The 14,103-nt window shown below is 49.6% G+C and overlaps 1 protein-coding gene across 1 annotated transcript in view; it reads right to left on the reverse strand.

The window, feature by feature from the left end:
- The window catches only part of DNAH9 (dynein, axonemal, heavy chain 9), a 172,874-nt gene that overhangs the window by 131,105 nt on the left and 27,666 nt on the right, over positions 1-14,103 (reverse strand). The window contains 10 exon segments of the mRNA XM_010013395.1: positions 1,248-1,352; positions 2,358-2,514; positions 3,702-3,862; positions 4,221-4,460; positions 5,603-5,728; positions 6,184-6,336; positions 8,811-8,937; positions 10,331-10,461; positions 12,272-13,142; positions 14,006-14,100. Coding sequence (XP_010011697.1) covers positions 1,248-1,352; positions 2,358-2,514; positions 3,702-3,862; positions 4,221-4,460; positions 5,603-5,728; positions 6,184-6,336; positions 8,811-8,937; positions 10,331-10,461; positions 12,272-13,142; positions 14,006-14,100 — 2,166 coding nt within the window.

A 14,103-nucleotide genomic window follows, 5' to 3' on the forward strand; every position in this document is an offset into this window, starting at 1 on the left:
CTCTTCTTCAAAGCAAGGGCCAGAAGCAGTAGCAGGGCCTGCTCTCACTGCTGCCCTGTGGTTATTCCTGGGCTGCTCCAGGATTTCAGCTCCAAGGGATTTGCTCCCTGGGTGTCCCCTCACTATCCCCGAGGCAGAAAAGAGCAGGGTATGGAGCATCTCTTCTCCTGTAGTCCTTTGGCCTGTGTAGAACACCTCCAGGTTTCCTCATGGGTCACTCAGAGGAAGGGAAGGAGGTGGAATGTGCAGGATTATATATAAGCACAAGAGAACAAAACCCTCCAGCACTTCTCTTCATCAGGGAATGTAGTGATAGGACACAGGGGAATGGGTTTAAACTTAAACCGGGGAAGTTCAGGTTAGATATTAGGAAGAAGTTCTTCCCTGTGAGGGTGGTTAGGCACTGGCACCTCAAATCCACCCAGATTAATAGAATGTTTTGTGCTGGAAGGGAGCTTAAAGCTCATCCAGTTCCAACTCCTGCCATGGGCAGGGACACCTTCCACTAGAGCAGGTTGCCCCAAGCCCCTGTGTCCAACCTGGCCTTGAACACTGCCAGGGATGGGGCAGACACAGCTTCTCTGGGCACCCTGTGCCAGCGCCTCAGCACCCTCTCAGGGAAGGGCTTCTGCCTCAGAGCTCATCTCAATCTCACCTCTGACAGGTTAAAGCCACTCCCCTTGGCCTGTCCCTACAGGCCCTGGTCAAAAGTCAACATTAATCTTGAATATAATCCTACCTGTTGAATATGACACACAATTTGTGCCTGCCCAAGGCAATAAATAACCCCCATAAACCCAGCAGGCCATGGATCTGCCCCAATCACTTCTCTTCCCCTCTATGAAAGTTATTTCCTACATGACTTATGGCTAATCACCTCAGCCTGCCCAGGCAGCTCTCCTCCCTGAAATGATCTGCTGCAGTTATCTCACAGCATATTAATGACACCAGTGCCTTCCTCAGGAGAAGCAGGTACAGAGCCATAGTGTGCACTGGTCTGGGGGAAGATGCTGTAAAGAACTGCCTCAACACAAATGCTGCAACTGCAGAAAGAAAAGAAGAGACAAAAATGCTACATTTTGTCAGTGCTGTGATATGCAGGTGCTTAATCTTGGGATGTAATTCCTCACCTGCCTACACACAGAACTGAAACTGGAAATAGGCACTTCCCATCTTTACCCTGGCTCCAAAGGCTGCACCACGGCTGTGCCTTGTTCGTAGTTACTCACAAGTGTTTCTCCACTTACCTGCACAGCAACCACAGAGAGGACCTCAACTGAGATCCTATTAAATTCATCAAAACAGCCCCAGGCTCCTGTCTGGGAAAGGCCTTTGTAAATATTCCCACAAGACTGGAAGAGAAAAAGAAAATGACAAGACTGAAATCACAACTGGAATCAAGGATTTGATTTCCCAGCCTGTTTATTTATAGCCATTTGCAGCCTATTGTGGGTATGGAACCAGCAGGCACAACTCAATTACAATATCTATAGCTCTGCCGTTTGCCACTTGATTTGCTAATTGCACTTTCTCAATAGCTCTGTGCACTGGTCTCATTTAAAGGTCACCTGTGCTGAGTTACCTCGGCCCCAATTCCCGGGAGAGCCCAGGAGGGGAGAAAATATGATCCGAGGCTCCCAAAATGCTTGAACCCAAAGCAAGACTCAGCCCAAAAGTTCAGCGTTCTGCAGTAGCTGAAGGTTCAGCACGTTTTGGTCATGTTCTAAGAGAGGATCCTGAGAAAAGCAGGATAGGTCCCTTCCCATGCCAGGAAAAAATAAAAAGAAATAGAAAAGAAGGAGGAAGTTCTTCCCTGTGAGGGTGCTGAGGCGCTGGCACAGGGTGCCCAGACAAGCTGTGGCTGCCCCATCCCTGGCAGTGTTCAAGGCCAGGTTGGACACAGGGGCTTGGAGCAACCTGCTCTAGTGGAAGGTGTCCCTGCCCGTGGCAGGGGTTGGAGCTGGATGAGCTTTAAGCTCCCTTCAACCCAAACCAGTCTGGGGTTCTATAAAAAATGACCATTATCAAAATATCAGCAGAGCCTCTGTCTCAACTGAACAGGCCAAAACTTTGGAAGCATTCCACATGGAATCTAACTCCAGAAGGGAATGGAAAATGGTAATGAGGCCCAGAACACAGTTTGGGTCTGTGCCTCCTGAAGAACCTTGTGCAAGTCTTAGAGAGGAAGAGAAAGGAAGGAAGAGAAAAAGGTGTTCATCAGAAAGGAATGTAGCAGAGATTTGAGGAGAGGTGGTGGATCAAAGCAATGTCAGCTGGAATAGTCTTATCCATCATGTTCCATCCCGAGCGCCCCCAAGCTCCATGTGACGGTACCAGGGCTGAGGTGGGAGTAGTACCTTGTAGTCCATCTGCTCGGAGCAGTTGAACACATATACCATGATGCCCAGGGCTCGGCCCAAATCCTTTGTAGTCTCTGTCTTGCCGGTGCCTGCAGGGCCCGCGGGTGCTCCACTCATGGTCAAGTGCAGCGACTGGGTCAGGGTGATGTAACATCTTCCACAGTGAAGGATGAAGGAACAAAGGAAAGAGACTGAGACTTGGTCCAACAGGTCACTGTTGGGCTGCAGGGAAACGGCACTAGGGCAATGCACTCAGGAAAGCCCCTCTTCTGAAAAGCTGTGCATAAGCAGGACAGGCAACCTGACATAGTTCAAGATGTCCCTGCTTATTGCAGGGGTGTTGGACCAGATGATCTTTGAAGGTCCCTTCCAACCCAAACTATTCTACGATTCTGTATGTCTAAGCTGAAAGTCCTCTTGGGCATCACTTAGCACCTCTGTCCAGCTGCGTTTTCTCTAAGAGATACTCATCTTCCACTAGGGTCTGCCCAACCTCTTCACATCAGGCTGTGCTTTCTCTGGATCCTTACATCATTGGGCATGGCTCATTGGCATTGGGCATGTCCCACATAATATGAGAAAAGGGCAGCTTTTCTGAAAGACCTTCCTCTTGTTTCCCAGTGCTCTTCAGCCCAAAGGATCCCATTGACCACCACTGAGAGAAACCTGCTCTGATGGCCTATGAATGATGCCACTCAGCACTGCAGCAAGCCCAAAAGCTTCTCCATAATGCTGATGATGGACACCAGGGAGGTGACCACATGTGGGTGTCCAAACTCTCAGTATAAGCCACAGAGCAGTAGTCAATACAGTCAACAAAACCTGATAATGCAGGGGGAGATTGGCTCAGCTGGCTAACAGGGGTGACTAGAGCCACCTGAGATGCTCCTAGCTACTGAAATGTCACATAGGGTGGAAAGATCTGGCACAGGATCCACAGAAGACTTGCACACTTTGGATTGGCTGCTGAAAGCCAGATGGGACAACACAGAGCATCTCGAGTCATCCTAGGTGTCCCTATTGAGACAACTGAACCAAGTGGTAGATGTCTGCTTCACGATGGGATGAAAGACTTCTAGACTCACGAACTCTATGGGTGTGGACATCTTGTGCACAGGCAGACACCCACAAAGTAAGCATCTTAATCTGTGAGCTAAGTCCCACCTTGAGATCTGAGGCACAGATACTCCAGAGAGTAACACCATCAAATCACAAACCAGGGGAGTTAGAGCTCTGCCACCGGATCCTGGGACACGGAGCAAGGACAAGCTCTTTGCCTGGTAGTTCTTTCTGTAACTGCATGGCAAAGCCTAGCTGTGATGGTGTGTCCCAGGGACCTACCTGTCAGTCAGTGGAGTGATGACGAGCCGTGGGGTATTGCCAAGGTACTCATAGGAGTAGAGGAACTGAGCGTCACAGATGTTGGCAAAGCAGTGCCGCTCCTCATCTGACCATCGGTGCCGGAGCTGTGACAGCCAGATGAACGCCTGGGCATTGTCCACCTGGAACACACCCACAAGCACCATCATCATGGGAAGGCCAGAAAAAGGGTGACTGCAGTGAAGTGCTCACTGACCCTCACTGCAAAGGCAGGTGTGGTGGGGAAGGTCATCTCCCCAGCTCTCATCAGCAGAGGGTAGGAACCAGATTAGTAATGACCTTGGTGGGAGAGGAAAAAGTGCATACACGAAATAAGAAAGAGCAGCAGGCTTACAGTGCCCTTCTGCCCCCTTACTGCAAACAGTGCAGAAGTGCATTTAGTGATGTATCTCCCACTGAATGGCCTGTGGTTGGTCTCTCACTCCTGCAACCCCTGCTCCAACTCCCAACACAGGTCCATGCTCAGCTGCAAACACAAACCTTCTGTGCTATCATCTTTGCCACCACGTCCCGAGCGTGCACATCAATGGTGCATATGGTCATGATTTTCTGCCTGTCACCCTTGGAGAGCTGCCCAATGAGCATGGTCACAAGGGTGTTCAGCTGGGCCACTTGTTTCTTGTGATACTCCTTCATCGCGTTCTCGTAGCCTTCCTCCACTCTGGCAAAGGCAATCCCAACCTCGGTTGTCCACCAGATCTGGATGCAGGAAAGAGCCACCTAGGGAAAAGGACTGGCTCAGGACCATGATAAAACCAGAGCTTCCTCACCTGCAAGAGTGTCTGATCCACAGGGAGATCAAGGATGAAGTAGCCGTGACATGAAATTAAGTATTCTGTCATACAGCAGTTACAGCAGACAGGACAACAGGGACCTGCCCGTGACATTCATTTCAAGCACCCTATCAATGGCAGACACATTTAGCAGCTACTTATTAGTAAATCAGCACCTTTCACATGCCTGACACAGCAGAGGAGGAAGAGCTGGAGACCACAAGGCTGTCAGAGGTGCATCTGAGGGGCTCTTTTCTCTCATTAGGCCTCACCACTTGTTTTTCCTGCTGCACCTCTGGCTCTCTGAGTGTACAGATCCACAGGGTGCAGCAGGCATTGCCCAAACCCCCGAGCACTGTAACCCAGCCAAGAGCATATCCTGCCTGGAGTCCCTGTCAGAGAATGGAGCTCAGCCTGGAAACTCCATCAGAAGATTGCTAGGAACATAAAATCCCAGACTGGTTTGGGTTGGAAAGGACTTTAAAGCTCATCCACTTCCAACCCCCCGTCATGGGCAGGGACACCTTCCACTAGAGCAGGTTGCTCCAAGACCCTGTGTCCAACCTGGCCTTGAACACTGCCAGGGATGGGGCAGCCACAGCTGCTCTGGGCACCCTGTGCCAGCGCCTCAGCACCCTCACAGGGAAGAGCTTCTGCCTTAGATCTAACCTGAATTTCCCCTGTTTCAGTTTGAACCCATCACCGCTTGTCCTATTGCTACAGTCCCTGATGAAGAGTCCCTTCCCAGAATCCTTGTAGCCCCCTTCAGATATTGGAAGCTGCTCCGAGGTCTCCACACAGCTTCTCTTCTCCAGGCTGAACAGCCCCAATGTTCTCAGCCTGTCTCTATACGGGAGCTGCTCCAGCCCCTGATCATCCTCGTGGCCTCCTCTGGACTTGCTCCAACAGCTCCATGTCATTAATAGGATAAAGGACAACCCATGCTTCCTCCCTGCTGCAGAGCACAGTGGAGGCCAGAAACTTCCCCACCCACAGCTAGAGGCCACTACTGAAAGAAGGGAAGGGCAGCACTGAAGGGAAAACCAAGCACTGCCTTTCCCACAAGCCAGCCTGAGCAGCGGCAGATACCTGGGCAGGGTAGTCAAAGAGCCACTGTTCCCTTGGCTTCTCCTCGTAAGCCACGACAGCTTCCGTCATCTCATCTCTCACAGTAGCCCTCATCCTGTCCAGGACATGATTCAGCCAGACCTCAACCTGGAGAAGAGATTAAATCACAGTAACACATTTGCTCTTCTTAAGTGCCTTTGGTAATCAGTGAAGACATGGAATGGGACAAGCATCTCAACTCTTGAATGAAACAAGCCTCACAGCCTCCTTCAGACTTTGGAATGAACCAGTTCTGGGGCCCCAGGATCAGCACTTATCTCCAGACACCTGCAATACAAGGCAGATTTTTCTTGAACTCCAGCTATAGAAGAAATCAAAATGAACTCCAGAGTGATTCAGTTCAGTGCATCCCACATCCAGGCCATGACAGTATCTCCTGTGGGATATGGGCACAATTAAATTACATATCACCTCCTCCAGCTTTTCTAATGCATAAAGGAAGAGTAGTGAAGCTCTATGATGTCTTCGCAAGAGATGCCCACACAAGGGCATGAAAGCAGACTCCAGTGGATAGTTCTGATAGACCAGGGCTTCCCTCTCACCTGCCCACTGCAGTCACAGGGTTCACTGAAGCTGACATATTCCTCCTCTCTGCTGTACATTCCCAGGCCAATCTTGGTTGCCTTTTGCTCGGAGTCCAGCTGGAATTTAATGTGGGCCAAGTTGTCAAAAAGCTTGGGAAGATGACGTTGCACCTGCAAAAGGACTTGGATAAGTAAAGCAACTGAGGTAGGACAAGGAGAATAGAGGTCACCATCCATGTCACAGGAGCAATCATGTTCAGAGAGCGTGCTCGTGGACATCTTGGTAGCACCACATCTTCACAAACAGGGCCAAGATACTGCCAGCCCAAGCCTCTTGCTGTCTCTCCCAATACTTCCACCTATTTCTCTACCATTTAGACATGGCTTAATAAACCATATTTCCCATTGGTAAAAGCACAGCAAACATTCAAATACTGAATGACCTCCTAGCCTTGGCTTCCCTACATGTAGTCATGAGAGGTCTCTTAACCATTGCTCCACCTCACCCCATTCTCAGCACACTGTGGAGTTTTCTTCACTATGAACCCTTCTGGGTTTTCAGTACTAGGAATCAAGTTTGTGCCAATGAAAAGTCCTGACTTTTCCTCTGTGGAGAAGAAAGGCCTTTATTTCTGCCCAAGACCCATGATAAAATGCTCAATAACCCAGACCTTCTACAAAACTACTCCCACCTTAACACTCTCACCTTAACTACTCCCACTCTTTTGAGGAAAAGAATAATCCCCTCATGTCCTGTTCACAGCCAGATGAATGTGAAAAGCCAGCAGGCTGATGCATCACTGCTGCAGGCTCTCAACATCAGCACCTGCTTGCTGGGAGCCGAGCAGGTCACCAACACTGCTTCTAGCCCACTACATAACACAACTAAATCACTGTGTCACACTGTCCCAGGCTCCTCCCAGCACTGATGTCCCCATATAGCAAGGGTCAGCTCTCAAAGCTGTCCCCCTCTGATGACAGAGATAGGAGATGGGCACACTCCCATGGGGAGGATGAGGAACAAGAACAGCCCGTGATGCCTGGTGCTTTCAGAGACAGATGTGTGGGCTTGTCCATTTAATTCCTCCACACTGATTCACAAAGGATTACAACACTCCTTCTCACAAGCTGTGCTGCAGATGGACACAGCTGAGTAGTCTTCTTACTCGTGTCCAAGCAGGGTCAAATCCCAGAAGGTGTGAAGGAGAAGCAATGGGCACTCAGCTTCCCCTCAGGTAAGATTTTACTGGAGATATGCTCAAGTAAACCACAGAAACCTTTTCTTACATCTCCGAGTTTCCACTCACAAATCCCCACTGTCCATTCCCAGCCCCTGGCCTGGCTGCAGGACATCGGCTGCACTCAGCACTTGGTGCAATCCTGCCACCAGCACCCTGAACACACCTGAATCTGCACAAGTTCAACGTCCAGTTCAAGAGGATAATATCATTGTGTCTTTAATCCTTCTTTAGGAATTATCAGACTTTGAAACCACAGTGGTAAGGCTGAAAGCGAATCCATGTGTGATCCCACTTGACATTTGCTTTGATTTCACTGCAAGCAGTTCTGAATAACAGAAAGCATCAGGAATTTCTTCTTCCTCCACAGAGCATTTCAAAACAGCACCTTTTCTTTGCTTCCTGGGTTTTTTTTCTCTCCATTTAAATATCAATCAATACGTATTTATGATACTCTGCAAGCTTAAATCACTCAGCAGCAGAAACAGATATAAGTAGTGTTAAAGGTGCTCACGTGAATGCTAGAAATGATAAAAAGCTTGAAGAAGGTGAGATTACTCACTGCTGACAGATGGACTAAGGAAGAGCAGCAAAACCATTGCCTAAACCAGGGAGGTCACCACAAGTTCCTCCACAGGAGGCTCCAGCAATCCACCAAAGCCAACAGGAGGAATGGTATATTTGGATCATTTCCCCATACCTGGCACACAGGCACCACCCCCAGAAAGCCAGCCTAGAGACGAGAAGTCAGAAGGTGCAGGAGATCAGACACCAGCCTGACCCTGGAGCTGCACGGGGATGGATGGCAACCCAGGAGATCTCCTTGCTTTCCTTGGCCATAGTGACCATCTTACCTTTCCCAGGCTGTGTTCTTCTCTTCCCCTCTAATCAGGACATTCCCAAAGACCTTTGCAGGGTGGAAGGAAGAAGCAGGTGATTTGCCTAAAATAAGGGACCTCTTGAAGCCATCAGCTGTCAACACTTCCACATTTGAATGACCAGTCTGTGGCTGTTTCAACAGCAGATGCTCTTTGGTTGCATCCTAGGTTGGGGATCCAAGGTCCATAGTAAGTTTTGTCTGAGAGCCCCAAGAAAGATGGTTTCCTCCAACCTCATTGTATCCCAGCAGAAAGAAAACCACTATTTTTATGGCATCAAAAACATACCTCTACTCTGTGCAGCACTTTCAGAGCCATCTGCAAGTATCACCAGTGTTAGATCAAACAACACACAGGCCACATTTTGCCTTTCAAAGATGACAGATAAAGCTCAGCTGTGAAAGAATTATTATTACTCCAAGTAAAGGTTGGGAGAAAAAGCACTAAAGATATTACAGGTGAGTCTTAAGTTTCACCCTCACATTACTGACAGCTGGATAATGCAAAGGGGATGCAGTACAAGGCTTACCAGATATGGGTTGGTGCCATTGGAAAGAATATCCAATAAATCTGCAGAAGAAATGAAGTAAAATCTGGGAAAGGCCAACCTCTTCATGTCCAAATATTCAGCTAAAGCCTTCTCACACAGAGACAACCTGGGGAGATAAAGCAGTAGGACAGAGCCCAGGGCAGGGGTGTAAATATTCTTTATCACAGAATCATAGAATGGTTTTGGGTGGAAGAGACCTTAAAGCTCATCCAGCTCCAACCCCTGCCACGGGCAGGGACACCTTCCACCAGAGCAGGTTGCTCCAAGCCCCTGTGTCCAACCTGGCCTTGAACACTGCCAGGGATGGGGCAGACACAGCTTCTCTGGGCACCCTGTGCCAGCGCCTCAGCACCCTCAGAAGGAAGAGCTTCCTTACAGCCAACATAGATCTCCCGTTTCAGTTTGAACCCATCACCCCTTGTCCTATCGCTATGGTCCCTGATGAAGCAGGGACTTCATCTTTCATGCTACAGTTTGAGTTACCAAGCAGATTCACCCCTCCCCTGGGGTAATGCCAGGCAGGAGCTGAGCCTGTAGGCTGGTCCTCTACAAAGCTCATAGTAACTCACAGATCTCTCTTTACTCCCAGGGGTCAAACAGCCTAACAGTGAGAGCAGCCTCATAGAAAAGCAGCAACATAAGTGGAAGAAGAGGGTTTGCAGCCTGACCTACTGTTTTAGACAAGCTCTTAACTGCCACAGGTGACTTCCCACTGGGATGAAAGTTCCCATAACTGCTTTTATTCTAATGAGCCACATTTGAAAGTCTGATTCAAACCTAGTCAGCTTTTTGTGTTTGCAAAGCCTGAAAAGAAACTTGCTTGCTCCAATCTCAAATGAATGTTTCAGTGTTCACATGCTAAACTGCTGCTGAGCTTACAAAGTTCATAAATAACATGCTGCTACTCCTCTGTGAGGAACTGCGTTGTCTGATTAACAAAGAAAATACAGGCTTTAAATGGAGAGTTACTACTGACACAGAAGCTATCATATTAACCTTTAAGTGTGGTCCAGGTAGACCGTCTCCTCTGTTAAGTGAGAAGTGGATCCACCTCAGGACACTAAGGGCTTTCTCAGGGAGTGTAGTTATACCATGTGGCAAGGGTACAGAGGCAGAGAGAGCTTTGTAAATGAAAGAATATGGGCTCAGCTCTGCTGCAGATATCCCTGCCTGGACTGCCCAGTAGATATTTAAGAGCTCATATTTGGGGTGGCAAACAGTGAGGCCATGTGTGATGAAAACCAGCTGGATGCTGCTTCACACATCAATATTGAGGATAAGGGTTTGCATATACACAAAGCCAGACTCCCCTCTGGGGGTTTCAGTGTGGTGGGTCACAGACAAAAAGGCTCAAGAAAGATCATGAAGAAAGATCATCAAGAAACGTTGCGGCTTGTGAGTGCAAAGAATGCACAGTCCAGGAAAAAAGCCTTGGAGCACAGCTTAAACAGGGCTGGTCCCAGTTTCTGACAAGCTCCTGGGTCTGAAGTTCTACCTACCTACTCTGAATGTCCTCCAGTTGTTGGGACAGGCCTGGTTTATTGGTGGCTTCAACCACATTTGGGGTTTTCTGGGCTTCATAGGCCAGTTCTTTGAAATCCACATCAATCCCTTCAAAGCGTTCAGAGTCCTAAAAAGCAAAAGGAAGAATATGTCCATGGTGAGCTACTATTCCTGTGCTAAAGGATCCCATCTCTTGGGGGTGAGGGGAAAGACTCTCTGCAGAGGGACTTCCATGCAGTGCAGAGGGACCTCTCCACCACTGCAGAAGGGCTCTGCCACCCACATGCCTGAAACAAGTCTCCAATCAGGCACTTGCCTTCTTGTCTCTATATCCCAAAGAGCTTGTGGACAAAGTGATCAGAGCAGAAGCCAATGCCCAGGACCAACCATTTCCATGGGGTTGAATTCCCCTTTGAACATCTCCTCTTGTGTCCAGCTTCCCTGGCCACAGCTGGAGGAGATGATCCCCTAAGGGGGAAGGGCTACCAACCTCACGTGAGTTCACTCTTCCCCTCCTGCTCCAGCAGAGAAGTCCCATCCCTGAGATGGGTATGGTGACTCTTGCAGAGAAGAGCCCTTCCTTGCCTTGAGTAAGGCCATGGAAACCCCACGCCAGCAGCAGAGGAGCACGCTGACAATTGTGCTCTGCATTGAACAGGGACCTTACATTTCTGAAGCTAAACAGTGAAGAATAAATAGTTATTTTCAAAATGTGTCTGCTCCTCCCTCCTTCCCAAGTGTGGGCTCCTGAGTGAGCCAGGACACTGAGTAGAACTGCCCTAAGCTTTCACAGTATCATGAGGGTTGGAAGGGAGCTCTGGAGAACATCCAGTCCAACCCCCTGCCAAGGCAGGGCCACCCCAAGCAGGTCACACAGAGAGGGAGACTCCACAACTCCCCTGGGCAGCCTGTGCCAGGGCTCTGCCACCCTCAATGTCAAGAAGTTCTCTCTCATGTTGAGGTGAAACTTGTGTGTTAGTTTATGGCCATTGCTCCTCATCCTGTCACTGGGCACCACTGAAAACTTCCACATTAACCTGTGTTCAGCCCCAGGAGCAGGGCTCTGGCAGGAGGGTTAAGCCCTCCCTGCACACAAGCCACACAGCAAGCTCCAGATGTGCATCCCATGCCCTGCCAGCACACCCTCCCCCAGCCCTGGATGCATCCTGAGCAGGTTCAGCCTCCAGAGGTCTTGAGCTTCATCCTTTCTTCTAGGAAAGGGAAGAGGCTGCTGATTCTTGCCACCTGCCAGATGGATATTGAGATACAAACAGCTGCCCAGTAAGATGCAGCTTCAGACCCTGATGTGCTTTCATACATGTCATTAGGTAGCTGTTGGATATTAACAGCTTCCTGGCACATGGGCCAGCCTTCACTGGTTATCAGCGCTGGTAGAGATGGCCTAGTCAGTGAGGTGTGCCCAGTGCTCCTCAAAGCAAGGGAAGGAACCCACAGACACCCCTGAGGAGGTCACCACTGACAACCCTGTTCCATCTTCAGAAGCAGGAGAGGGAGAACAGCTGCCCAGCAGTGCTGAAGGCAGGGACGGGATGAGGATGCTGCCAAAGCTGCCTGGTCCAGCTCTGGTTTGATGATTCGCAGTGTCTGAGTAGTTATTCCAGTCCTCTCCCCTCTGAGGAAAGAGGGAACATGCCTGTGGCACTGAAGGAAGCCAGCTGCTTCCCTCGGTCTCCAGGAACTCTGTATTTGCTCTGGAGCAGTGGAGGGGAGAAAATCAGCATGGCTCAAGCACAACCCACAGTACAAAACCATCCTGAGGCTGCACTAGAGCACTAAGGTAGCTTCCAAAGAAGCAAGGGAGCAGGAGAAAAGCCCTGTTCTGGGCGACTTGGCATTATATATAACCCTATTTTGCACAATGGAAGCTCTTCTTCAACACTTTCCAAACAGGAAAAGCAGGATTTGGGATTCCAGACCTTGGGAAGCTGTGCCTGTATATCTGCTGAGCCTATGAATATGCTCTCCAAATGAGACCATGTACGCTGCACCTCAAACCAGAGGGAAATGACGGAGTCCGTGGTGGAGAGCTTCCTCTGCCAGGCAGACACTTCCTCCAGGAAGAAGGCAATATACTTGGATGTCATTAAGTTCTGCAGCTGCACCTGGTTGTCTTCTAAAGTTTCAGTGAGTTCCTCATCTGACTTCAGCAACGGGATGTTTGTGCGGGGGTGAGGCTCGTACTGGAACTCCATGGAGCTCCACGTCATCTTTAGCTCCTTCAGGACTTTCTCCATACTCATCTCTCGCACTGCTTTGTCCACAATGCCATGAACCTTGTCCTCGAAGTTATGCAGGTTGAGCTTCAGGAGGTCAGCCAGCGTGGTGTCCACGTCCATCACAAACCTCACACCCGTCATCTGCATCAGCTGATTCCAGTGTCTTTCTCTAATGGCAGGATTCTGAAGTTCTGCCACAGCTTTAAGGGCTGTTAGCATGTTCTTCACCTTGCTGTCCAGCCCAGTGAAAGCATCCCAGGCCCTCATTTCCTTATCCAAATTCCGAATCTCTCTTGCAAACTTTTTACACTCCAGATCCATTTTTTCCACATTAATATCCACCCATTTGGTTGTCTGCCAGTCAGCAAGGCTGGTGTTCACAAGGGAGATCATATCCCAGAGCTCTTTGAGCAGACACAGCTCCTTTCTGCACTGCTTCAGTTGTCTATAATCTGGCACCGTGACTTCAAACAGACCAGCTGATTCATAAATCGAGGTCATGGCTGACTCCAGTTGTTTAATCTCAATGTGCTTTGCATCCAGCACTTGATAAGGCTTTTTGGTGTCAAACCTAGAAAGAAATATTTATTCTTCATAAGTGAGATTGCAACAGCTTCTAAAGAAAACATGGAACAAACAGTGCTCGAAGAGACAAAGCAGAGATGAAATGCCTACAGCACATGTTGATGGCACAGCCATCTGATGCTACCTTACAGTGATATTGCACACTCAGCAGCCAAGTTCAATCTCTTGCTGCCACTGGAGTGTGTTCCCCCCAGAGACAAACCACCCCAAGTGTGACAGATGTTAGAAGGCAGGTAATCATCAAATCATAGAATTGGAGCAAGTCCAGAGGAGGCCACGAGGATGATCAGGGGCTGGAGCACCTTCTGTATGGAGACAGGCTGAGAACATTGGGGTTGTTCAGCTGGAGAAGAGAAGCTGCGTGGAGACCTCGGAGCAGCTTCCAGGGTCTGAAGGGGGCTACAAGGATGCAGGAGAGGGACTCTTTATTAGGGACTGCAGTGATAGGACAAGGGGTGATGGGTTCAAACTGAAACAGGGGAGATTTAGGTTAGATCTGAGGCAGAAGCGTGAGGGTGCTGAGGCGCTGGCACAGGATGCCCAGACAAGCTGTGGCTGCCCCATCCCTGGCAGTGTTCAAGGCCAGGTTGGACACAGGGGCTTGGAGCAACCTGCTCTAGTGGAAGGTGTCCCTGCCTGTGGCAGGGGGTTGGAGCTGGATGAGCTTTAAGGTCCCTTCCAAACCAAACCAGCCTGGGATTCTATGAATAGTTTGGGTTGGAAGGGGCCTCCAAAGGTCACCTCGTCCAAATGTGTGCAAGGACTCAAGCATACATCCTGAGGACACTTGGTTAGGATCCCATGAAGCTGTTCTCCCCTCAGGGCCTCTCTCTGTGATAACGCCCTCACCTGAAGGGCGCTTCCCTGCGGAAGTGCTCTCGGAAGCGGTGCTGCCTGGCCTCGAACGCCGCGCAGCGCCTGCGCACAGCCGCCCCCTCGCTGGCCTG

This window comes from Nestor notabilis, unplaced genomic scaffold, assembly GCF_000696875.1.
Source record: "Nestor notabilis isolate BGI_N333 unplaced genomic scaffold, ASM69687v1 scaffold1364, whole genome shotgun sequence".
NCBI classification, from domain to species: domain Eukaryota; kingdom Metazoa; phylum Chordata; class Aves; order Psittaciformes; family Psittacidae; genus Nestor; species Nestor notabilis.